The 27,718-nt window shown below is 44.8% G+C and overlaps 1 protein-coding gene across 1 annotated transcript in view; it reads right to left on the bottom strand.

The window, feature by feature from the left end:
* Positions 1-14,017: 14,017 nt before the first annotated feature.
* Positions 14,018-27,718, bottom strand: part of LOC126424642 (luciferin sulfotransferase-like) — a 76,513-nt gene continuing 62,812 nt past the window's right edge. The window contains exon 5 of the mRNA XM_050087375.1: positions 14,018-14,326. Coding sequence (XP_049943332.1) covers positions 14,018-14,326 — 309 coding nt within the window. The remainder of the gene's footprint in view (positions 14,327-27,718) is intronic.

The following is a 27,718-nucleotide window of genomic DNA, read 5'->3' as shown; positions in this document are numbered from 1 at the left end:
CCCTCTCGTACTCTTAATGATTTATGGACAGCCCTGTAAGATTCGTGGTTCCCTCCAGGACTACCTCAGTTCATGTCACGTCGTGTTGCGGCACTTCTGCGTGTTCGCGGGTGCCTACTCATTATTAGGCAGGTGTACCAGTTTCATTCGCTCTACGCTGTAATTGTTGTTGTTGTTGTGGTCTTCAGTCCTGAGACTGGTTTGATGCAGCTCTCCATGCTACTCTATCCTGTGCAAGCTTCTTCATCTTCCAGTACCTACTGCAGCCTACATCCTTCTGAATCTGCTTAGTGTATTCATCTCTTGGTCTCCCTCTACGATTTTTACCCTCCACGCTGCCCTCCAATACTAAATTTGTGATCCCTTGATGCCTCAAAACATGTCCTACCAACCGATCCCTTCTTCTACTCAAGTTGTGCCACAAACTTCTCTTCTCCCCAATCCTATTCAATACCTCCTCATCAGTTACGTGATCTACCCACCTTATCTTCAGCATTCTTCTGTAGCACCACATTTCGAAAGCTTCTATTCTCTTCTTGTCCAAACTAGTTATCGTCCATGTTTCACTTCCATACATGGCTACACTCCATACAAATACTTTCAGAAACGACTTCCTGACACTTAAATCTATATTCGACGTTAACAAATTTCTCCTCTTCAGAAACGATTTCCTTGCCATTGCCAGTCTACATTTTATATCCTCTCTACTTCGACCATCATCAGTTATTTTACTCCCTAAATAGCAAAACTCCTTTACTACTTTAAGTGTCTCATTTCCTAATCTAATTCCCTCAGCATCACCCGATTTAATTTGACTACATTCCATTATCCTCGTTTTGCTTTTGTTGATGTTCATATTATATCCTCCTTTCAAGACACTGTCCATTCCGTTCAACTGCTCTTCCAAGTTCTTTGCTGTCTCTGACAGAATTACAATGTCATCGGCGAACCTCAAAGTTTTTACTTCTTCTCCATGAATTTTAATACCTACTCCGAATTTTTCTTTTGTTTCCTTTACTGCTTGCTCAATATACAGATTGAATAACATAGGGGTGAGGCTACAACCCTGTCTCACTCCTTTCCCAACCACAGCTTCCCTTTCATGCCCCTCGACTCTTATAACTGCCATCTGGTTTCTGTACAAATTGTAAATAGCCTTTCGCTCCCTGTATTTTACCCCTGCCACCGCACCGAGCGAGGTGGCGCAGTGGTTAGACACTGGACTCGCATTCGGGAGGACGACGGTTCAATCCTGCGTCCGGCCATCCTGATTTAAGTTTTCCGTGATTTCCCTAAATCTCTCCAGGCAAATGCCGGGATGGTTCCTCTGAAAGGGCACGGCCGACTTCCTTCCCCATCCTTCCCTAATACGATGAGACCGATGACCACGCTGTCTGGTCTCCTTCCCCAAACCAACCAACCAACCCCTGCCACCTTCAGAATTTGAAAGAGAGTATTCCAGTCAACATTGTCAAAAGCTTTAAGTCTACAAATGCTAGAAATGTAGGTTTGCCCTTCCTTAATCTTTCTTCTAAGATAAGTCGTAAGGTCAGTATTGCCTGACGTGTTCCAACATTTCTACGGAATCCATACTGATCTTCCCTGAGGTCGACTTCTACCACTTTTTCCATTTGTCTGTAAATTATTCGCGTTAGTATTTTTCAACTGTGACTTATTAAACTGATAGTTCGGTAATTTTCACATCTGTCAACACCTGCTTTCTTTGGGATTGGAATTATTATATTCTTCTTGAAGTCTGAGGGTATTTCGCCTGTCTCGTACATCTTGCTCACCAGATGGTAGAGTTTTGTCAGGACTGGCTCTCCCAAGGCCGTCAGTAGTTCTAATGGAATGTTGTCTACTCCCGGGGCTTGTTTCGACTCAGGTCTTTCAGTGATCTATCAAACTCTTCTCGCAGTATTGTATCTCCCATTTCATCTTCATCTACATCCTCTTCCATTTCCATAATATTGTCCACAAGTACATCGCCCCTGTATAGCCCCTCTATATACTCCTTCCACCTTTCTGCTTCCCTTCTTTGCGTAGAATTGGGTTGCCATCTGAGTTCTTGATATTCATACGAGTGGTTCTCTTCTTTCCAAAGGTCTCTTTAATTTTCGTGTAGGCAGTATCTCTTACCCCTAGTGAGACAAGCCTCTACATCCTTACGTTTGTCCTCTAGCCACCCCTGCTTAGCCATTTTGCACTTCCTGTCGATCTCATTTTTGAGACGTTTGTATTCCTTTTTGCCTGCTTCATTTACTGCATTTTTATATTTTCTCCTTTCATCAATTAAATTCAATATTTCTTCTGTTACCCAAGGATTTCTATTAGCCCTCGTCTTTTTACCTACTTGATCGTCTGCTGCCTTCACTACTTCATCCCTCAGAGCTACCCATTCTTCTTCTACTGTATTTCTTTCCCCCATTCCTGTCAATTGTTCCCTTATGCTCTCCCTGAAACTCTCTACAACCTCTGGTTCTTTCAATTTATCCAGGTCCCATCTCCTCTAATTCCCACCTTTTTGCAGTTTCTTCAGTTTCAATCTGCAGTTCATAACCAATAGATTGTGGTCAGAATCCACATCTGCCCCTGGAAATGTCTTACAATTTAAAACCTGGTTCCTAAATCTCTGTCTTACCATTATATAATCTATCTGATACCTCTTAGTATCTCCAGGATTCTTCCAGGTATACAACCTTCTTTTATGATTCTTGAACCAAGTGTTAGCTATGATTAAGTCATGCTCTGTGAAAAATTCTACAAGGCGGCTTCCTCTTTTCTGTAATTACTGCATGCAAAGAGGCATTCAAACAACATTGTTCCCAGCCTTCATACGTGAATGGAACAGGAAGAAACACCTAATAACGGGAACGACGGGACGTACCCTGTGCCATGCACCTCAACGTAGTTTCCAGAGTATAGATGTATCTGTAGATCTAGACACTTACACTTCGAATGAGTTCCTGAACTGATTGCTCAAAATAATTTTCTGATTTAATGATTTCGGACATGTTACGTCTACCACCGACTTTAAACATATCTTTTGACTAATATATTGAGGGTGGATTGAAGTCACCACCAAAAGAGATAAGGTTTGCTTGAGATGTTCAGCAGTTGCAGCAGATGCACACATTTTCAGAAAGCGTTGGGTTGGTTTTGCTTAGTATGAAGGCGGAAACGGTGATGCAGCTTGATAGTTCGGTTCGTCTCACTTGTTTTGTTGTTTATCCATGAAAAGCAAAGACTCAAACATTACGCAGTGTCTTAGTTTGTTACTTATAAAGGCAAAACAAATTACCTCAAAGTAACATAAAGTGATGGATCTGCGACCCTGTACAACCAACCACGACAAGTTGAGTAGGTATACCCTTGGGCGTTGTGGGTTTGGGACACTGCGTACTCAGTGGGGATTCATGTAGTAACGCCGTTAATGCATTACGCCAGTTCCACGAGACCTGCTGTGCAGCCGCAGCAAGCACACGCGGTTGCCAGGCCTCCAACACCTCCAAGATGGTAATCCACCTCATTTACACAACGCTTCAGTTTCGGACGCCTTCCTGCCTTGTGTGATTGTTCGATGCACCACGTGATTTTGTCTCCTTCCCTCTTTAAGAATACAGGAGCTATAATTTTATTCATTCTTACTGTTATTCATTGATGACTGCAAAATACGACAGAAGCTAGTTTGCAGAATGTCTTGGGAATAGTTAGATACTCGAAATTAAGTTAAACTGAAGTAGTCAGCCCATACGACACAAAATAATGAAACTGCTGCAAGGGACTTACAGTCAAATTGCGTGCCTTTGGAGTATCGTTTCTGGTGTGCGACTGCATCCGCAATTGTCAGAAATTCGCAGTAATCGGCGGAGAGCCGTCGAGTAAAACGAAACTCGTATATGACGTTCCCAAAGGAACTGTTGTAGGTTCTCTGCTCTTCCTAGCCTGTTGTTGCGCTCTTCAGTCCGTAGAGAGGTCTGAAGCAGCTCTCCATGCTACTCTATCCAGTACAAGCTTCTTCATCTCTGCAAAGCCACTGCAGAGCAGAGCTGGTAGGTTACCTTGTTACTGTATTCACTGTATTAATCTCTCGGTCTCCCACTTCAGTTTTTACACCTTGACTTTCCTCCAATAGTAAGTCAGTTACACCTTGACGTCTGAGAATGCATTCTTTTAGTCAAGTTATGCCACAAATTTTGCCTCCTGAGCTCTGTTGAGCCATCCCATTAGTAAAATGATCTTTCTACCTACTCTTCAGCATTCTTTTACAGCACCATATTTCAAAAGCTCTTTTTGTCCAAACGAATTATCATCCATGTTTCACTTCCATAGGAGACTTCACTACAGACGAATACCTCCAGAAAACACTTCATAACACTTAAATCTATATTCCATGTTAACAAATTTCCCTTTTTCAGGAACGCTTTTCATGTCATTGCGCTTCTAATCCTCTCTACTTTGGCCTTCATTAGTTATTTTGCTTCCGAAATAGAAAAAGCTCACTTATTACTTTTAGTGTCTCGTTTCCTAATTTAATTCCCTCAGAATTGCCTGATTTAACTAGATTCCATTTCAGTATCCTCGTTCTGCTTTTGTTGATATTCATTTTACGTCCTTGTTTCAATATACTGCTCATTCCGTTGAACTGCTCTCTCAAGTACTTTGTTATTTCCGACAGAATTAAAATATAACCAGGAAACCTTAAAGGTTTTATATCTGTTTCCTGAACTTTAATTCCTTCTCCAAATTTTTCTTCGTTTTCGTTTATTGCATGCTAAATGTACGGATTGAATAAAATCGGCGATAGCCTGCAACCCTCTCTCACTCCCTTCGCAACCACTGCTCTGCTTTCATTCCTTCTGTACAAGTTGCAAATAACATTTCAAAGAGTGTATTCCAGTCGACACTGTCAAAAACTTCTCCAAATCCGTGAAAGATACAAACTTAGGTTTGTACTTCCTAAGATACTGTCTCAGTATTGTCTCACGTGTTCGAATATTTCTCTGGAATCCAAACCGATGTTCCTCGAGGTCGGCTTCCTCCAGTTTTTCCCTTCTTCTGTAAGGAATGCATTTTATTATTTTGCGTCCAAGACTTATGAATCTGGTGGTTTGGATAGTATACCTGACAGCACTTCCTTTGTGTGTGTGAAATCTTATAGGACTTAACTGCTAAGGTCATCAGCCCCTAAGTTTACACACTACTTGACCTAAATTATCCTAACGACAAATACACACACCCATGCCCGAGGGAGGAACCTCCGCCGGGACCAGCCGCACAGAGCATCTCCTTTCTTAGGTACTGGAATTACTATATTCTTCTTGAAGTCTGAAGGTATGTCGCCCGTCTCATAGATCTCTCAAGGGTATCAATAGCTCTGAAGGAATTTCGTCTACTCCTAGGGCGTTGTTTCGACATGGATCTTTCACTATTACGTTAGATTCTTCTCGCAGTATCATACCTCCTATCTCATCTTCATCTACATCCTCTTTCCTATCTATAATATTGCCTTCAAGTCCATTTCCTTTGTATAGTCCCATTAAATATTTCTTCCACCTTTCATCTTTCCCTTCATTGCTTAGTACTGGCTTTCCATTGTTGTTCTTCATACTGCACTTTTCTTTCATCCAAATGTCTCTATTTTTACTGTAGGCGGTATCTATCTTCCCATTACATACACATGCTTCTGTAGCCTTGCATTTGAACTCAAGCCATTCCTGCTTAGCCATTTTGCACGTCCAGGCAATCTCATTTTTTGTAAGTGTGTATTCCCGTCCGCCAGCTTCATTTACTACATTTTTATATTGTCTCCGTTTATCTCCTGTCGTATCCAATGATTTCTACTAGCACTTATCTTTTTTACCTATTTGATCATCTGCTGTCTTCACTATTTCATCTCTCAAAGCTACCCATTTTCCTACTGTATATTTTTCCCTTGTATCAGTCACTTGTTACCTAATGCTCCCTCTGAAACTCTCAATAACCCCTGGTTCTTTCAACTTACCCAGTCCCATCTCCTTAATTTCATACCTTTTTGCAATTTTTTCAAATGTAATCTACATTTCACAACCAATAAATTGGCCGGAGCACATATCTGCTCCTGGAAATATCGTACAGTATAAAATTTGGTTCCGAAAACTCCTACCTCTGCATAATGAACCCGAGACCTTCTGGTGCTTCCACGTGTGCTTAAAGCAAGTGTTAGGGGTGATTAAATTATGTTCTGTGCAAAATTCTGTCAGGTGGTATTCTCTTTGATTTCTTTACCCCAGTCTTCATTCACGTACTACTTTTCCTTCTCTTCCTCTTTTTACTGCCGAATTCCAGTCCTCTATCACAATTAAACTTTCCTCTCCCTTAACTATCTCAATATTTCCTTTTTTCATCATGCATTCTTTCAGTCTCTTGATCTCTGGAACTAGTTGGCTTGAACTACTGTGGTAGGTATTGCTTCATATCGAATTTGGCTACGATAATGCACTGTTCATAGTAGCTTACCCGCATTCCTATTTTCTTATTTGTTCTTAGATCTACTTCTGAACTGACTCTGTACTTACAATCCTGTATTCACCTGTTGATGCTGCCACCGAACTTCACCAATTCCCACTCTACCCAACTTCAGTCTATCCATGACCCTTTTTAAATTTTGTAACCTATGTGAATGATTTATGGGAAAATGTGAGCAGCCCTCTTAGAATGTTTGCAGATAGTGTTGTCGTTTATGTGTACTAAGTCATCAGAATATCAAGACTAATTTCAAAATGATTTAGACATGTTTAAGGCCAGAAGTGGCAACTGACTAAATAAAGAAAAGTATGAAGTCATCCACATGAGCAAAAAACGGAATCCGTTAAATTTTGGTGAGACTATAAATCGTAAAATTCTAAAGCCTTACAACAGAAGACCTAAGGATTACAATGACGTACACCTTAAATTTCAACAATCACATCGATTGTTTTATTGGCAGAGAATGCAAAAAATCCACTACAGTGACTGTGCCCACTACATTAGTGCGTCCTCCTCGGGAGTACTGCTGTGCTAAGTGGGATCCTTACCAGTCAGGATTGACGGCGGGCATCGAAAAACTTCAAAGGAGGGCTGCACGTCCCGTATTTTAGCAAAATAGGGGAGAGAACGTTACGGATATGATAGGCCAGTTGGAGTGACAGTCAAAGACGTTGCTGATTGCGGTGAGATCTTTTCACGAAATTTCAATCACCAACTTTCTCCCTCGACTGCGAAAACGTTGACTATGCCAACCAACATAGAAAGCAAAAATCATTGTAATAAAATGAGAGAAATCAGAGGATCCACAGATATATTTAAGTGTTCCCGGCGCATTTTTCGAGAGTGGGACGGCAATTAAATAGTGTGAAGGTGGTTCGATGAACCCTCTGCTAGGCACATAGGGGCGAATTGCAGAGTAGGTATAGAATACTAAGATTTTTTTGCTTTTGTTCTTTCTATCACTATCGAACCACAACAACATGTAGATGTTCTATGTTGCCTTGATAGTTACACTGAAACCCATTTACTCACGCTCTGACACTCCACTCCTTTTCACATTAGTCAGACATCAGCATCCTGTGAGTACGTTAGCGTCACCAGAATAAAATAATGGGGTAGGAATGGATCCTTATTCTAAGACAGAACACATCGGTGTTTAGCTGTACAAAACTGGTTTATTTTCCATATTATCGTCAATGAAGCACACTGGTTTACATAGTGTGACAAGACAATTTCAGAACAACTGTCAACGAATTATGTCATGATTAGCAGAAATAACACTGGACACAACAATATCAAATTTAAATAGAATGTTCTCTACAAGTTTTTTCTTACATCTAGATAGTGAAGCACTGTCTAAGTTGGCCAATATTACGTCAAATCGTCCAATTTCAGGTTCTAAGTTTGGTACTATTTAGAATGGCTGTCAAGTCTATGGACGATGGTTAGTTTTGGTGGCAAGATATGCAAAAGATTACTCAAGGTTGCTCATGTTCACAGACGACGGAAGCTGATGATCCAATATTTTTTTCGCCTCTGCCAGCGGCATTTGCATTTAGCTGTGACGTGTTGTCGGATGTATGGCTGCCCTCGCCCTCTGAAAATCCTATAAAAAGCTAATCAAAATCCTCACTGATTTTATCAGCTGAAACTGTCCTACGTTTCTCGTTGGGTGAGAAAACATGCGCTCATCCCTAGTCTGGAAAATATGGCGATATACAGGCGCATAGATGGAGCAGAATGTATACTTCAATGCTCTCTCAGTTCTCATAAGGGCAAGTAACTACGTGGATGATTCGTTTCTCCGCTATCGGAGCTCAACGACTCTTCAGCTAATTTCTAGCTGAATGCCAGCCAAAGTGAATGCAGTGTTCACACAAAATTCCTCTCTTGGCGTCATACAGAGCATGACTAGCCCTGTTCTACACTTGATGCTGATTGAGAGGAGAGTCGTCGAAGTTTTAAGTATTCTGTCTTTCGTAGCAAACTGTCTCCCACCTGTGTTCTTTCGTCCTTCACGTCACAGCTTTTTTTTTTTTTTTAGCACTCATTTCATCTGGTGGAAATTACCCTGCCAATCGGAAAGGGTGTACCTTCAAAATGCTGTAATCTCACATCTCACCACTTCTTCCGAGTTTATTTCAGCCAATCAAACATATTTTGCCTGCTCCTGAAGCTACACGCGCACATCACGAGAGCACCATGGGCCTTTCACGTGATTAGAAAATGCGACTCTTTTAACTGCGTCTCAGGCCTGTTTGTATCCATCTGGAAAGTCCCCAACGCAATTTTCTAAAGAATTTCTCTGTTACAGGCAACGCTTGCCGGTCACCTGCTCCCTTCAATGGACTGCCTGTTGCGTTCGCAGTCTCCCTCGCCACGGGCCACACACTGCTAAGAGCCTTCCGCTGTAAGTGGGCCAAGGTCTGTGCAACCCGAGTACATCCCAAACTCAAACGTCTCTTCAAACAGCTATTTTTCACCTTTTGCTCATTGGCATGCAAGATTTGGGTTCGGTGTGCTAATACCTTTTTACATTACATACAGTACATTTTGGTAGGCACATCTGCTCACTATCACCGAAGTATGTCATGTGACATACCAATGTACTCGTTACGACGTATAAAATCTCATGTAAGCTGCGAAATTAACATTCAAAATAGTTGCCACCTTACAATGCCGCTGATGTAACCCTTTAAAACATTATTCAACGTATCTTCTGTACAGACATTTGTATCATTTTCATGTGAAAACATACATGTTACCTTACTGTCAATAAATTTGATTTGGAAACAGTATATTACATTTCATGAATAACGCGTGTTACGTTTTACACTGGTACGATAAAACATTGTGACCACTGCACACCGCAATGCAGGATGCCACCTGGTGGCGTTGTCGCCATGTGACGTGGTAACAAAAGTGTGTATGTGGAGCAGACACGGATGGAAGATCGCCCTAGCGAAGATATGGGCTGCAAGAGGAGAAATCCATTGAGACAAGCGACACAGACGAAGGGCAGATTATTTTTACGCAGAGCCTGCGAACGAGTATCTCGCAAACGGCGAAGCTGGTCGAATGTTCACGTGCTACTGTCGTGAGCATCTGTGGAAAGAGGTAGGGCAGTGAAACTACGACTAGGCGCTAAATGGTTGGACGTCCACGACTCTTCGCAGAGGCTGGATGGCAATCTGTCTCGGCTCTTTGGGTGAATCACATTTTTGCTACACTAGCTCGATCGATGGTCGTCTACACAAACGATATCATCTAGGTGAACGATGGCTCGGTACGTATAGCGCATTATGTATGAAGACTGATGGGAGCAGTATTATGCTATGGGAGACATTCTCCTGCACAAGCATGGGACCTGCACCTCTTCATGCTTGATGTATTTCCTGACGGCGATATCTTTCGACAGTACAATTGTCCGTGTCTCGGAGCCAGAACCTTGCTACTGTGGTTTGAGAAGCATTATAGTGAACTCGCGCTGACGTCTCGGCGACAGAAATCGCCTGATGGATTCCTATGTAACCCATCTGTGTCGCCATCGAGCGCCTTCACCACTTGCGCAAATCATCGACCCGTTATTTACGCGAATTACATTACCTGTGCATAGACATATAATGCCATGTACCTCCACAAACCTATCAACAAACGGTGGGATCCCTAATACGCAGAATAAGTGATGTATTTCGTTCCAAAAACGGACAAACAAGCTATTAAGCAAGTGGTCATAATGTTTTAGTTCATTACTGTATAATCAGTTGGTTTCGATAGTTGGACACGGCCGCGGTGGACGAGCGATTCTAGGCGCTTCAGTCCGGAACCGCGCGACTGATACGGTGGCAGGTTCGAATCCTGCCTCGGGCATGGATGTGTGTGATGTCCTTAGGTGAGTTAGGTTTAAGTGGTTCTACGTCCTAGGGGGCTGTTGACCTCCGATGTTAAGTCCCAAAGTGCACAAAGCCATTTCAACTATTTGATAGATGAAAGTGTACTCGTTTCCTACTTGGAACATTTCATTCCAGAATTAATTTACATGAGACAGAGTGTCGATAATTTTCGTCATCGAAATCTTCATATCTTTTCCTCAGTACCACCGATGTCGTTGGGGTAAAGCTGGGATAAAGTGTTATAGGTTGCAGTTGGTAAAATGGATATACACTGATGGAAATTGAAATAAGAACACCGTGAATTCATTGTCCCAGGAAGGGGAAACTTTATTGACACATTCCTGGGGTCAGATACATCACATGATCACACTGACAGAACCACAGGCACATAGACACAGGCAACAGAGCATGCACAATGTCGGCACTAGTACAGTGTATATCCACCTTTCGCAGCAATGCAGGCTGCTATTCTCCCATGGAGACGATCGTAGAGATGCTGGATGTAGTTCTGTGGAACGGCTTGCCATGCCATTTCCACCTGGCGCCTCAGTTGGACCAGCGTTCGTGCTGGACGTGCAGACCGCGTGAGACGACGCTTCATCCAGTCCCAAACATGCTCAATGGGGGACAGATCCGGAGATCTTGCTGGCCAGGGTAGTTGACTTACACCTTCTAGAGCACGTTGGGTGGCACGGGATACATGCGGACGTGCATTGTCCTGTTGGAACAGCAAGTTCCGTTGCCGGTCTAGGAATGGTAGAACGATGGGTTCGATGACGGTTTGGATGTACCGTGCACTATTCAATGTCCCCTCGACGATCACCAGTGGTGTACGGCCAGTGTAGGAGATCGCTCCCCACACCATGATGCCGGGTGTTGGCCCTGTGTGCCTCGGTCGTATGCAGTCCTGATTGTGGCGCTCACCTGCACGGCGCCAAACACGCATACGACCATCATTGGCACCAAGGCAGAAGCGACTCTCATCGCTAAAGACGACACGTCTCCATTCGTCCCTCCATTCACGCCTGTCGCGACACCACTGGAGGCGGGCTGCACGATGTTGGGGCGTGAGCGAAAGACGGCCTAACGGTGTGCGGGACCGTAGCCCAGCTTCATGGAGACGGTTGCGAATGGTCCTCGCCGATACCCCAGGAGTAACAGTGTCCCTAATTTGCTGGGAAGTGGCGGTGCGGTCCCCTACGGCACTGCGTAGGATCCTACGGTCTTGGCGTGCATCCGTGCGTCGCTGCGGTCCGGTCCCAGGTCGACGGGCACGTGCACCTTCCGCCGACCACTGGCGACAACATCGATGTACTGTGGAGACCTCACGCCCCACGTGTTGAGCAATTCGGCGGTACGTCCACCCGGCCTCCCGCATGCCCACTATACGCCCTCGCTCAAAGTCCGTCAACTGCACATACGGTTCACGTCCACGCTGTCGCAGCATGCTACCAGTGTTAAAGACTGCGATGGAGCTCCGTATGCCACGGCAAACTGGCTGACACTGACGGCGGCGGTGCACAAATGCTGCGCAGCTAGCGCCATTCGACGGCCAACACCACGGTTCCTGGTGTGTCCGCTGTGCCGTGCGTGTGATCATTGCTTGTACAGCCCTCTCGCAGTGTCCGGAGCAAGTATGGTGGGTCTGACACACCGGTGTCAATGTGTTCTTTTTTCCATTTCCAGGAGTGTATATCGGGACAACGTGAGTGCCTTCGAAGTGGTAGTTGGATGAAGTTGCAGTCGAAGAGAATGTGAAAGGCATAACGGCTGAGATATATGGGATGCGGATTCATTGGTGCAGCATGACATGTGGCTTGATTATTACTGGGCAGTTTGTTACATGAAAAAATTGGGTTTTTCTGTTGATGAAATGGATTCTTAGACGCCCTAGGATAGGGAGGTGCGAGAAAAAAAACAAGTATTATTTTTCCTATACGGTTATTTCATCTCCCTCGCACCATATTGGCAGACGTTGGCCTATCAGTAATATAAACTCTCCTCTTGGGTAGCTCAGACGGTAGAGCACTTGCCCACGAAAGGCAAAGGTCCCGAGTTCGAGTCTCGGTCCGGCACACAGTTTTAATCTGCCAAGAAGTTTCATATCAGCGCACACTCCGCTGCAGAGTGAAAATCTCATTCTGGAAACGTCCCCAGGCTGTGGCTAAGCCATGTCTCCGCAATATCCTTTCTTTCAGGAGTGCTATTTCTGCAACGTTCGCAAGAGAGCTTCTGTAAAGTTTGGAAGGTAGGAGACGAGATACTGGCAGAAGTAAAGCTGTGAGGACGGGGCGTGAGTCGTGCTTGGGTAGCTCAGACGGTAGAGCACTTGCCCGCGAAAGGCAAAGGTCCTGAGTTCGGGTCTCGGTGCGGCACACAGTATTAATGTGTCTGGAAGTTTCATAAACTCTCCTCTCTTCACACTAATTCGTTTTAAAGTACATTAACTGATACAGTCAGTGAGGAGAAATACCTACATAGGTTTTTAGAATTATTTCAAAGACGATTTTCATTGCTTATATAAAGTTGTTTTTTCTTATTTTAAAATCAAAGAATAAATTTAAAATAGTTTGAGAAGTGGATAGTTCAAAAAGGGGCATATACTGAGAAGATGCGTTGTACATACATTCAGATTAAGGACTTGCAACGGGAAAGAATACAGTTCTGTAGGCCTGCAGGTATAGATATAAAATGAGGGTTCAGGCGAGTTAGGGGCAGAAGGGTAATCGGGTGGCAGGAAACATATGTAGTGGGGGAAGGGAAAGAAACTGGGAAAGAGAAGAGAGGATTTTACAGTGCAGGTATAAATAAAGGATTCGTGTTGGATCTGAATTTGAAGAATGGAATTTGTTTAACTGTATCAAAGTGAGAATCGATTGAAGTTTCGTTGGGAGAGGGCAGAGCAGTTTTAAACTTTATTTTGTGACAGGTCGCAGGTCGTACATTTGAATTCGGTGCCTCATGCGTTTCATGGATCCACTGGTAATGACGTCCGGTTTCAGAGGTGTTGAGGCTGTTGTCACATTGTGCTACATTGCATATAAAATAAATGTCAGTTTATCAAGATAGGTAGAATTTCCAGAACTAATAAATGTCACTATTCAAGGCACACTATATACGGTTCATCTCGTAAGAAGAGGGTGAGAGTAAAATATACATGTCCATAAGCGGTCATTTAGATGCTGAGTCCAAACAAAATAACTGTGATGTCCCAGGTTCTAAGTCAAATCCAGAGCACTTGTTTGAAGAGCATCAGCCAGTCTGTAAACACTCACATACCATAGACGATAACATGAAGATCACATGAAAGTAAATCAATAACTACTGATTGGCAACTTGTTGATATCTCGCAGATGACCGCCGATTTCACTTCTGAATTGACTGGACTGCTCGACAATGTCCCACTACTCCGTCGGTGTGCAGACGTGGAGACTTGTAAATACCAGTCGAGAAGGGTAGTTGTTTGCGCTGTATTTCTGGAGATGTGACTGGGGTAAGGAGGCAGTGTGGCAAAGTTGCTGCCTTCTGTAAACATGCTGTCTTTATGCTGTTGACCCCTGTCAAACAGGCAACCTGTCAGACACAGGTGCACCACGGCAGGGTAACGGTAGCTGGTCTCAGATGGGGCCATCGTATCCGGTGCCACGGATGTTGTCCCGGATCCACTGGTCGAAGCGGCGGTCCACCTCCGGAGACATGAGCTGCCTGGCCCGGCCCACTGCGCCCTCCCTCATGAAGGCCTGGTCGGGAGGCGCTGGCGGCAGACCGATGCCGGCCCTCAGCCTCTGGACCACGGCGCTGTAGTTGGTGGCCGGGTTGTCCCTCATACTGCTAAAGCTCAGGTGCTCCTCCAGCTGCCTCACCTGCTCCTCCGTCAAGCTCTTGCCCAGGAAGGCGGCCGTCTTGCGTATCACCGCGCCCAGGTCCTGCCAACAAGCCACCAGCTACGTCATCTTGGAAGAATGCTACCCAATCTTCATTCGGAAGAATATTGTCAAGACATACCGGTAAATACACTACTGGTCATTAAAATTGCTACACCAACAAGAAATGCAGATGATAAACGGGAATTCATTGGGTAAATATATTCTACTTGAACTGACGATTACATTTTCACGAATAGAGCCTGAGAAATCAGTACCCAGAACAACCACCTCTGGCCGTAATAACGGCCATGATACGCCTGGGCGTTGACTCAAACAGAGCTTGGATAGCGTGTACAGGTACAGCTGCCCATGCAGCTTCAACATGATACCACAGTTCATCAAGAGTAGTGAATGACGTATTGTGACGAGCCAGTTGCTCGGCCACCATCCACCAGACGTTTTCAATTGGTGTGAGATCTGGAGAATGTGCTGGCCAGGGCAGCGGTCGAACATTTCCCGTAACCAGAAAGGCCCGTACAGGACCTGCTACATGCGGTCGTGCATTATCCTGCTGAAATGTAGGGCTTTGCAGTAATCGAATAAAGAGTTGAGCCACGGGTCGTAACACATCTCAAATGTAACGTCCACTGTTCAAAGTGCCGTCAATGAGATCAAGAGGTGACCGAGACGTGTAACCAATGGCAGCCCATACCATCACGCCGGGTGATACGCCAGTATGGCGATGACGAATACATGCTTCCAATTTGTGTTCACCGCGATGTCGCCAAACACTGATGCGACCATCACTATGCTGTAAACAGAACCTGTATTCATCAGAAAAAACAACGTCTTGCCAATCGTGCACCCAGGTTCGTCGTTAAGTACACCATCGTAGGCGCTCCTGTCTGTGATGCAGCGTCAAGAGTAACCGCAGCCGTGGTCTCCGAGCTGATAGTCCATGCTGCTGCAAACGTCGTCGAACAGTTCGTGCAGATGGTTGTCTTGCAAACGTCCCCATCTGCTAACTCAGGGGTCGAGACGTGGCAGCACGATCCGTTACAGTCATGCGGATAAGATGCCTGTCATCTCGACTGCTAGTGATACGAGGCCGTTGGGATCCAGCACGGCGTTCCGTATTACTCTCCTGAATTCACCGATTGCAATTTCTGCTTACAGTCATGGAATCTCGACGAACGCGAGCAGCAATGTCGCGATACGATAAACCGCAATCGCGATAGACTACAATCCGACCTTTATCAAAGTCGGAAACGTGATGATACGCATTTCTCCTCCTTACACGAGGCATCACAACAACGTTTCACCAGGCAACGCCGGTCAACCGCTGTTTGTGTATGAGGAATCGGTTGGAAACTTTCCCCATGTCAGCACGTTGTAGGTGTCGCCATCGGCGCCAACCTTGTGTGGATACTCTGAAAAGCTAATCATTTGCATATCACAGCATCTTCTTACTGTCGGTTAAATTTCGCTTTTGTGGCACGTCATCTCCGTGGTGTAGCAATTTTAATTGCCAGTGGTGTACTAGTGGCAGACAAATGTACGAACTACCTCAGCAGACTGCACCTAAATCCAAACTGATGCCCAGAAAAACAAGAAAAAACGGAAACAGATTTGAGGATCTGTTATAGATGGCGATCAGTTTGGCATTAGGGAAGGCAAAGCCACCGCTGGGGCAAATATGACAGTTCACTTAACAATGGAAGTAATACTTCAGAAAAATCCACATAATTTGATTAAATTTTTTGATCTACAAAAATCTTTTCATTAGATAAGATGGAACAATATGTTTAAACTCATTAAAATAATTGGTATACGTTACCAGGAAATAGAGGCAATATAAAGTGAGACGAAAAAGAGCACGCGATAGCCATATGCACGTATACAGGTCACGTACACAGGGTGTAGAAGGGCGGTGTATTGATGGAGCTGTCATTTGTACTCAGGTGATTCACGTGAAAAGGTTTCCAACCTGATTATGGCCGCGTGACGGGAATTAACAGACTCTGATCACGGAATGGTTGTTGGAGCTAGACACGTATGACATTCTGTTTCGGAAATCGTTAGCGAATTCAGTAATCCGAGATCTACAGTGTCAACCACCCAGATGCCCCATTATGGCCTATTAGTGGCCACCATGGAGAGAGTCTCAGCTTTTGTAGACCACCACCTTCAGCCTAATATCCACAACCTAGAAAAGTACAAAAGATACCAACCATTTCCTCACCAGCTCTCCACAATTCACCAAATGGTGACCTGCTCGTCAGTACTGATGCCACTTCCTTTCACACCAATATCCCTAATGCCCATGACCTTACCGCTGTTGAACACTACCTTTGCCAGTGCCTGATGGATTCCCAACCTACAGCCTCCTTCCTAGTCACCCACACCAACTATATCCTCACCAACAATTACTTCATATTTGAAGGCATCACATACAAACAAATCCAGGATATGGCTATGGGAACCCAGATGGCACCATCCGATGCCAACCTATTCATGACGCATCTAGAGGAATCTTTCCTAAACATAATCACAAACCCCTCACCTGGTTCAGATTCTTTGCTGACATCTTCGTGATGTGGAACCAGGGTGAGGACACCCTATCCACATTCCTCCAGAACTTCAACACCCTCCCCCACCTCCATATACCTCATCTGATACTACTCAATAACAAGCCACCTTCCTCGATGTTGACCTCCACCTCAAATATGGCTACATCAGTACCTCCACCCATATCAAACCTACCAATCCCCAGCAATACCACCACTTTGACAGCTGTCACCCATTCCACACCAAGAAGTGCCTTCCATACAGCCCAGACACCCATGGCCATTCATCTCTAGTGACAAGTGGTCCCTCTTGAAATATACCAAGGGTTTTCACTGAGGCTCTCACAGACTTGTAAGTACCCTCCCAACCTTGTACAATAACAGGTCTCCATTGCCTTATCTCTCCAGCCACACACTACCTCCCAATGTACCACCATCTGGGCAGAGAGGAGCACACTCCTTGTGACTCAGTATCTCCCAGCATTTGAGCAAATAAATCACATTCTTCGCCAGTGTTTTGACTATCTCTTGTAGTGTCTGAAATGAGGAATGTCCTACCTACTATCCTTCCCACGACTCCCACAGTGGCAGTCCGCCACCTGCCGAACCTACACAATATCCTTGTACATCCCTGGACAACCCCTGCTCCCAACCCCTTGCCTCATGGCTCATATCCCTGCAGAGCACTAAATGCAAGACCTCTCCCATACATTCTCCCACCACCACTTACTCCACTCCAGTCAAGCATCACTTATCTCATCGAAGGCAGAGCTATATGTGAAACAAGTCATGTGATCTACAAGCTAAGCTGCAATCAGTGTGCTGCACTCTACATGGGTATGACAACCAACAAGCTTTCTGCCCACATAAGTGGCCACTGACAAACTGTGTCTCAGTAACAGGTGGACTTCCCAGTTGCTGGGCACACCACTGAACATGATGTTCTTCATTTCAATGTTTGCTTCACAGCCTGTGCCATCTTGATCCTTTCCAACAACACCATCTCCTCTAAACTGCACAGATGGAAACTCTCCCTGCAATATATCCTATGTCCCCATAACCCTCAATCTTCATTAGCTATTGTCCTTATCCACCTAGCCCCTTAACTGTTCTCATTCCAGCATTACACTGTCCTCTATTCCCCCTCTCTGCTCCAGCCTCCTCGTTACTCCCACAATATGGTTGCCTCTCCCATCATGCGCTGCTGCTCGCAGTCTGGTCTCAGATGCCAGAGACTGTCACGTGTGTGTTGTCTAATTCTAATGAAGGCCGGTTTGGCCAAAAGCTTCGTTTAACAGTATTTGTATTGTGCCTATCTGAGACTCAGCAACTCCACCATATGGTGAGTAGCAGCTATTCATAATATTTCTGTATTCCATCTTGGATTTTCCATTGTTTTACATCTGCACTGAAAATCATGGGCGAATTATCTCAGCCATTTGGAAAGAAAACTGATGCGGGATAACGCTACAGCTTATCACCTTTATTATTTAAATGCATTTAAAAAAATGAGATTCCGTAATATGAAGCTAGAAAATCACAACATTTAACCAATAACTCTGGGAACAAAATCAAATGGAGCTGAGGTACGCTGCCTGTCTTTTGCAGACAATTTTGCAATACATTTACAATATCGGAAATCAGTTACTTAAATAAATATTCTGGAAGAAATGGAGAATAGAACTGGTCTCGGAATTTCAGCTGATGAGACAGAGGATAGAACCTGTGTCAGAATTTCTGCTGAAAAAAATTAAACTTATGACAATTTTTTTTTTAATGTGGGAAAAATCCACTGAAACACAAGCATGTAAGACAGAGCCAGTTTGTAAATTTAAATATCTTGGAAGGCCCATTTAAGAGAATGGACTAGAAAAAAGTGCAACAGATGTAAGATCGATGTACAGAACATACAAATTTCACCGTCATTTGTTAAGGAAAGACGTTACCGAAAACCCAAGAAAATTCTTGTCTACACAAAATCATTAAGCGAGTCGGTGCCTCCAGTCACTCGTCGGCCAGTGTGGCATGACAACAGAAGACAGCAAAGGGAAAACTGAGGTTTTAAATTTTGCGTTCAAAAAATCATCCACGCAGAAAACTCGTACTGAGTTACCGCTGTTTGGACATCGCACAGACTTTTGTATGGAGCACGCAGAAATAAGAATTCCTGAGGTGGAGAGGAAGAAAGTCACCATGTACCGATGGAATTCCAGTTCGGATTTATATAGACAGCTCTGCGGCATTCGCTTCTTACGTAACTTGCATTTATCTCGAATTTCTCTTCCAGTGCAAAGTCCCCAGCAACTTGAAAAAAGAATGTGATTCCTGTGTATAAAAAGAGCAGGATGAAGGGCACTCAAAACTACAGAGCAACATCCTTGACGCCGGTGTTTTTCAGAATTATTAAATACATTCTGAGTTCGAATACAGTAAATTTCCGTGAGATAGAAAGGTATCTGTCTACAAAGCAGCACGGATTCTAGAAAGCATCCCTAGTCCAGAATTCAGCTTGCACTTTTCTCACTCGTATCCTGAGAATCATTGATGAAAGGCGACTTACAGATTTGATATTCCTCTAGCCCCGGAAAGCGTTTGACAGAGCAGAAGACGTCGCTAACTTTATTTTAGCCATAATACTTTGCTAAGGTTCCGACAAAATGCGTGTTGGATTCGTTTCTTCCCTGATATCGACAGTATTTTCATTACATTACCGCTTTCTCCATATAATACGGACTTGTTTGAACTTTCCGGTTTCTAGGTAGATGAAGTAAGAATATTATTCATCTCCCCTGGTCTCACAATCAGTCACTGGGTGTCCGATGTCGCGCGAAGCCGTCGTTAAGTTGCTTCTTAAAACCCGGCAAACTGATAGCTAAACACTTAAGTACGCAATGGTAATTACTATAGCATCGACACGACTACGCAGTGACGGATGGTTTTTCGCGGGTTTATGATGCACAGCGAAGCGATTTGCTCCTTCTGAAGACAAGAAAATCTTTTCGGGGCTTGGTAACTATAATCACTGAATTTCCAGAGACTGCAAGGGAAAGCGGTGCGTGAGAGGCATAATGGCCAGCAATAGATCATACACATTCCACGGGAAATTATTACAATAATAAACTGTGTGATCAAAAGTATCGGAAACCTGGTCGAAAATGACTTACAAGTTCGGGGGCCCTCCATTGTTAATGCTGGAATTCAACATGGTGTTGGCCCACCCATAGCCTTGATGACGGCTTCCAATCCCGCAGGCATACGTTCAATCAGCTGCTGGGAGGTTTCTTGGGGAATGGCAGCCCATTCTTCACGGAGTGTAGCACTGAGGAGAATATGGAATCGGTGGGTTCAGGAGGGTAATACGAACGCCGTGCTGGATCCCAACGGCCTCGTATCACTAGCAGTCGAGATGACAGCCATCTTATCCACATGGCTGTAACGGATCGTGCAACCATGTCTCGATCCCTGAGTCAACAGATGGGGACGTTTGCAAGACAACAACCATCTGCACGAACAGTTCGACGACGTTTGCAGCAGCATGGACTATCAGCTCGGAGACCACGGCTGCGGTTACCCTTGACGCTGCATCACAGACAGGAGCGCCTGCGATGGTGTACTCAACGACGAACCTGCGTGCACGAATGGCAAAACGTCATTTTTTCGGATGAATACATGTTCTGTTTACAGCATCGTGATGGTTGCATCCGTCTTTGGCGACATCGCGGTGAACGCACATTGGAAGCGTGTATTCGTCATCGGCATACCGGCGTATCATCCGGCGTGACGGTATGGGGTACCATTGGTTACACATGTCGGTCACCTCTTGTTCGCATTGACGGCACTTTTAATAGTGGACGTTAGATTTCAGATGTGTTACGACCTGTGGCTCTACTCTTCATTCGATGGCTGCGAAACCCTACATTTCAGCAGGATAATGCACGACCGCATGTTGCAGATCTTGTACGGCCCGTTCTGGATACAGACAATTTTCGACTGCTACCCTGGCCAGCAAATTCTGCAGATCTCACACCAATTGAAACCGTCTGGTCAATGGTGGCCGAGCAACTGGCTCGTCACAATACGCCAGTCGCTACTCTTGATGAACTATGGTATCGTGTTGAGGCTGCATGGGCAGCTGTACCTGTACGCGCCATCCAAGCTCTGTTTGACTCAATGCCCAGGCGTATCAAGGTCTTTATTACGGTCAGATGGCCGGCCGAGGTGGCCGAGCAGTTCTAGGCGCTACAGTCTGGAACCGCGCGACCGCTACGGTCGCAGGTTCGAGTCCTGCCACGGGCATGGATGTGTGTGATGTCCTTAGGTTAGTTAGGTTTAAGTAGATCTAAGTTCTAGGGGACTGATGACCTTAGAAGTTAAGTTCCATAGTGCTCAGAGCCATTTGAACCATTTCTAGTTATTGGACAAGGGGGGAAACATTGGTGAGAACGCGTTGTCCGATCCGGACTACAAGGAAAGCACGGGTACAAGTTCGCGCAGATTTAATTGGAATAAAAACTTTATTCTGGCAGAAGACCTTATTGACTGCGAAACCAATTTAAGCATTTTGATATCCTTATCCAAAATCCTTATTTTAAGCTACACAAAAAGTCTGAACTTAGAACGGACCATGTTCCGAAGTAGAGAGATACGAGTCGACGGCCAGAACAAGAGCGTCTTAAGGAAACAGCCAACGGACCACCGTTGCAGTTTTTTTTCTTTTATTGGATTTCGATCGTCCCGCCCCTGAGAGGGAGGGGGATGGCAGCAGCATAACACACCGGTCTGCAGCCTACAGAAAAGTTAAAAAACAGAATTAGGACATATAACCATAAAAGCAGGCGACAAAACGGTGACTGTTAAAAACTGAAACAAGGCGAAAAAGTTGCGAAGAAAATATAAAAACAAAAGGTCGGTGATGCTCATTAAAACACATAGTAGGCAGACAGGCAAAATTTAAAAACGCGGCGACAGTCTGGTTTCTCTACATCTACATCTACATTTATACTCCGCAAGCCACCCAACGGTGTGTGGCGGAGGGCACTTTACGTGCCACTGTCATTACCTCCCTTTCCTGTTCCAGTCGCGTATGGTTCGCGGGAAGAACGACTGCCTGAAAGCCTCCGTGCGCGCTCTAATCTCTCTAATTTTACATTCGTGATCTCCTCGGGAGGTATAAGTAGGGGGAAGCAATGTATTCGATACCTCATCCAGAAACGCACCCTCTCGAAACCTGGCGAGCAAGCTACACCGCGATGCAGAGCGCCTCTCTTGCAGAGGCTGCCACTTGAGTTTATTAAACATCTCCGTAACGCTATCACGGTTACCAAATAACCCTGTGACGAAACGCGCCGCTCTTCTTTGGATCTTCCCTATCTCCTCCGTCAACCCGATCTGTTACGGATCCCACACTGATGAGCAATACTCAAGTATAGGTCGAACGAGTGTTTTGTAAGCCACCTCCTTTGTTGATGGACTACATTTTCTAAGCACTCTCCCAATGAATCTCAACCTGGTACCCGCCTTACCAACAATTAATTTTATATGATCATTCCACTTCAAATCGTTCCGCACGCATACTCCCAGATATTTTACAGAAGTAACTGCTACCAGTGTTTGTTCCGCTATCATATAATCATACAATAAAGGATCCTTCTTTCTATGTATTCGCAATACATTACATTTGTCTATGTTAAGGGACAGTTGCCACTCCCTGCCTCTATAGAGGCGACACGGCGGAAGATAGGAGCGGGGGGTGGACCTGGACCGATGAGGGGGGAAAACCGTTGCAGACGGAGCCTCTTTGTTTTGTATGTTGGGATAGAACACCTTTTAGTGGAACTACCCTATCGAACGAACCAAAGAAGCACCCTTTGTTGGTGGATACCATTCACAATCAATGTTGAAGATTCGATGGGTAGATCACGTAACTAATGAGGAGGTATTGAATAGAATCGGGGAGAAGAGAAATTTGTGGCACAACTTGACTAGAAAAAGGCATCGGGTGGTAGGACATGATCTGAGGCATCAAGGGATCACCAATTTAGTATTGGAGGGCAGCGTGGAGGGTAAAAATCGTAGAGGGAGACCAAGAGATGAATATACTAAGCAGATTCAGAAGGATGTAGGCTGCAGTAGGTACTGGGAGATGAAGAAGCTTGCACAGGATAGAGAGCTGCATCAAACCAGTCTCTGGACTGAAGACCACGACGACAACAACCTGTGAAAGGAACCAATAACTAAAGCAACACATTTTTTCTAGGAAATTTAGGCTGAAAACGTCAGGTATGTGTTGTGAAACATCGTGGAATATTTCCGCTTCACTTTGCTTTGTTTCATGAAGTTCTCACAGATGGCGACGGTATACATATTCTGCAAAATGGCGTCCGTAATGGAGGTGCGTTCCAAGCAGAGATCTCTCATTGAGTTCCTTTTGGCAGAAAACCAGATCATAGCAGTTATTGAGAGGAGCTTGCAGAATGTCTGTGGAGACCTGACAGTGAACAAAAGCACGGAGAGCCATTGGGCGAAGTGTCTGTCGCCATCGCAACAAGGTCTAGGCCGGCTGGCCACACACAGCTTGGAGCCCAGCGCTGGAATGTGCGGACACTATATTTCGAGGACATCCAGCGTTCACAATCAAACACGTCGTTGCATAACTGGACGATTCTGGTGGTGTTGCTGACACACTCATCCACCATTTGGGGTACTCAAAAGGTGTACGCCCGCTGGCTTCCTCGCTGCCTAAAACAAAGCCGTAAAGAGGACCGTCTACGCGGAATTGCTCGCGCATTACGAGGCTGATCGTGACAGTTTTTTTGTCGAACATCGTCACAAAGAGATGAAACATAGGTTCACCACTTCGAACTAGAAACAAAACAGCAGTCCATAGATCAGCGCCATACGGTCCCTCCGGAGAAAAAGAGAAAAAGTTCATCATGGGTTGCGAGTAAACTGGCGTTGCTACGGGAAACTTAGTCCAAAGCTGAATACGCGAGACAGTGGCAAAACGTAATGAACAAGTGGCACGTAAAATTAAGCAGAAGTGCTGAGCGCAGCAATGCGACGCCCCACACAGCGCGCGCAGCGAATGCTTTGCTTCAACGCTTTCAGTGGTAAGTTTGGAAGCATCCACCGCACATTCCAGAGCTTGCAGCACGTAGTTTCCACATGTTCGTCTAACTGAAAGAACATTTAGGGCAAGAGATTGTCCAATAATGAGGATATTCACAGTGTGGTCCTGGAATGGCTTCGCGAGCAAGGAGTGGTTTTCTGGCGTCAAGGAATTAAACGATTAGTTGAACATACCGATCGTTGTTAATAGAGACTCGTGATTGTGTCGAAAAATGCAGCTCTGTCACTTTGAAGTATAGTCAACATTCAGTACAAGCTACGTAGGCTGCCATAATAATGTGTAACTTACTTTTTTTTAGGTCCCTCGCAGCTGAATGGAACACAATTATAAACCACCAGCATGACGCAGGAACGTGAGGCAGCGAATTATTGTTATTAAAACTATTATTTGTAACTCCGTCGAAAAATTTACAAATGATAGTTTTAAGAACAGAGCTACTTGAATGACATATTATTAGAAAAATAATCGGTAAAATACAAGCTACACTTCGTTGGTAAATGAGAAGCAACAAAGGGATTTACGAAAATGTAGAGTAAATATTTGGAGTACTGGCAAAGCGAAGATTAGTCTTCTTTGGACACCTCTACCGAATGAACGAGAACAACCTAAAGAAACTAAATAGTTCTGGAGGAAGAAATCGACAATAGCATGCCTTACAGGAGTGAGAAAAGGACTGAAAGAAACAACATCAGACAATCGGAAATAGAAACCGAAAAAAGTCTGGATTGCAAAGTTATTATATTTCAATACCACGTTACATCCTTCTGGGACATTATCATATTGTGTAAAAGGTCTGATGATGACACAAAAGAGCAAACCACACTGTTTCTCTATCTGAAATAATTCAAAGCGGTTGCTGCACTAGCCGGCAAGAATAGAATGGAATACATTTTAGGAAGACACCTCTTTGAAAATAAAATACTAAGTTTAGAAGGGGTTCAAGGCAGAAGCAATAGCAAATCGGTATCAACATAGGCAGAAGAAAGGAAAAGGCGACATGGCTAGAAAATATGGGAGTATTGAAAACATAGGAAACAATACAAAAAAAGAAGAGTATAGCTGATAGGTTGTCCTAGGTCGTCGACACGAAGATTAAAAAAGCAGACATCAGCGAAGCAAATGTACCCGTTCTTAAGTAATTAGTATTCTGAAAGGATGCATAAATTAATCAGCGACGCCGATTTGTGGATGTTCCTGAAATGTCGGCAACACGCGTTACACGAAACGTGAGTAAGTTGTATACATTGGTAGGCGGAAGCAAAACTTCTTCTCACGCAAACGCTCCGTGAGTTACCGTAGAGTTACTCTAGTTCGAGACGACAGGTTGGAAAGGCATTTTTTCATTCAGACTCGTGCCTTTCCCGAGTCCATGTTCTCCCTTTTAAAATGTTTAGCGGAACACGCCTACCGTACATCCTTCCTGTTCCTAGTACACTCAGTATAGTAGGAATAGAAAGTATAAGAATATACACTCCTGGAAATTGAAATAAGAACACCGTGAATTCATTGTCCCAGGAAGGGGAAACTTTATTGACACATTCCTGGGGTCAGATACATCACATGATCACACTGACAGAACCACAGGCACATAGACACAGGCAACAGAGCATGCACAATGTCGGCACTAGTACAGTGTATATCCACCTTTCGCAGCAATGCAGGCTGCTATTCTCCCATGGAGACGATCGTAGAGATGCTGGATGTAGTCCTGTGGAACGGCTTGCCATGCCATTTCCACCTGGCGCCTCAGTTGGACCAGCGGTCGTGCTGGACGTGCAGACCGCGTGAGACGACGCTTCATCCAGTCCCAAACATGCTCAATGGGGGACAGATCCGGAGATCTTGCTGGCCAGGGTAGTTGACTTACACCTTCTAGAGCACGTTGGGTGGCACGGGATACATGCGGACGTGCATTGTCCTGTTGGAACAGCAAGTTCCCTTGCCGGTCTAGGAATGGTAGAACGATGGGTTCGATGACGGTTTGGATGTACCGTGCACTATTCAGTGTCCCCTCGACGATCACCAATGGTGTACGGCCAGTGTAGGAGATCGCTCCCCACACCATGATGCCGGGTGTTGGCCCTGTGTGCCTCGGTCGTATGCAGTCCTGATTGTGGCGCTCACCTGCACGGTGCCAAACACGCATACGACCATCATTGGCACCAAGGCAGAAGCGACTCTCCCCTACGGCACTGCGTAGGATCCTACGGTCTTGGCGTGCATCCGTGCGTCGCTGCGGTCCTGTCCCAGGTCGACGGGCACGTGCACCTTCCGCCGACCACTGGCGACAACATCGATGTACTGTGGAGACCTCACGCCCCACGTGTTGAGCAATTCGGCGGTACGTCCACCCGGCCTCCCGCATGCCCACTATACGCCCTCGCTCAAAGTCCGTCAACTGCACATACGGTTCACGTCCACGCTGTCGCGGCATGCTACCAGTGTTAAAGACTGCGATGGAGCTCCGTATGCCACGGCAAACTGGCTGACACTGACGGCGGCGGTGCACAAATGCTGCGCAGCTAGCGCCATTCGACGGCCAACACCGCGGTTCCTGGTGTGTCCGCTGTGCCGTGCGTGTGATCATTGCTTGTACAGCCCTCTCGCAGTGTCCGGAGCAAGTATGGTGGGTCTGACACACCGGTGTCAATGTGTTCTTTTTTCCATTTCCAGGAGTGTAGACTAGACAACGACAAAATAACATGTTATGTTTATTTTAGACCCAGTCACATTCTATGACACAGTCATTACCGATTTCGGCCTAGAATGGCCATCAGCAGATGTTACATTACGGAAGAAAACGGAAAATAATAGCTGATAATAAGTCAGTTATTCATCACCATATACGGAAAGTCGTACCGCTACCGGCACACTTTTGTATTGACGTACGTATATTGATTCAGTATTGCACCATGGTTCGACACCTTGTTACCAGACAAAAATGGGAATACAAAATATTTGACATGCGTAGAATTCAATGTTCATCCTATAGCCTTTATATTCCGCATGTGAAAGACACCCATTTCTGATTAACGGAGTAGGCCTTAATTCTGAAGTTAAATACTACTGCATAAAAATCTTTGTGTGTTCGTTTTAAAGCTTCTTGTAGTGATAGTTTTCTTCCATATAGATGTAATATTAAAATAATTTAAGCAAGTTCACGTAAAATGGTGTCTGGGAGCGGGATCTAAAAAAACATTTTGCAAAACATGTGAGGCCAGGGAATGTTAGCTCCAATCCAAACGGAAGGCGAGACACTGATCGACCAAGTTAATGACGAACAAAAATGTGTGGAGACGAACTGTTGTACGAGAGACGACGACAATCATGTATTGTGTTATACATTTAGTAAACTAGCTCACAAGGACGCTCACAGATTACATGAATATGTGATGGAGAGGCTGACATTTTGCTGGCGGTACCACGGCAGATTCCACCAAATTGATTAGACTGCGGCAGTAGCGTCATAACAGATTCGATAGAAAGGCCAACGCCGACAACGATAGTTGAAGTACGCATGTCGACGTCGCAAGCAGGTGGTAAAGTTAAATGAAAATCTAATGATCATGGTGGATTTGAGTGCTAGAGATGGTTGTGAAAAAATATGGGTTTGGCAGTAGGATTGAGAGAGTCTGCCTGCTTACATATCTCTGTTTTTGAATACGCATGCCTATACCAATCTCTTTGGCGCTTCAGTGTACAAGTGAAAGCAAAAACCACGAAAGTAGGAAACACAAAAATCAATGTCACACTAGA

This window comes from Schistocerca serialis, chromosome 10 (assembly GCF_023864345.2).
Source record: "Schistocerca serialis cubense isolate TAMUIC-IGC-003099 chromosome 10, iqSchSeri2.2, whole genome shotgun sequence".
Classification (NCBI taxonomy): Eukaryota; Metazoa; Arthropoda; class Insecta; order Orthoptera; family Acrididae; genus Schistocerca; species Schistocerca serialis.
This window is presented reverse-complemented; position numbering and strand designations above follow the sequence as displayed.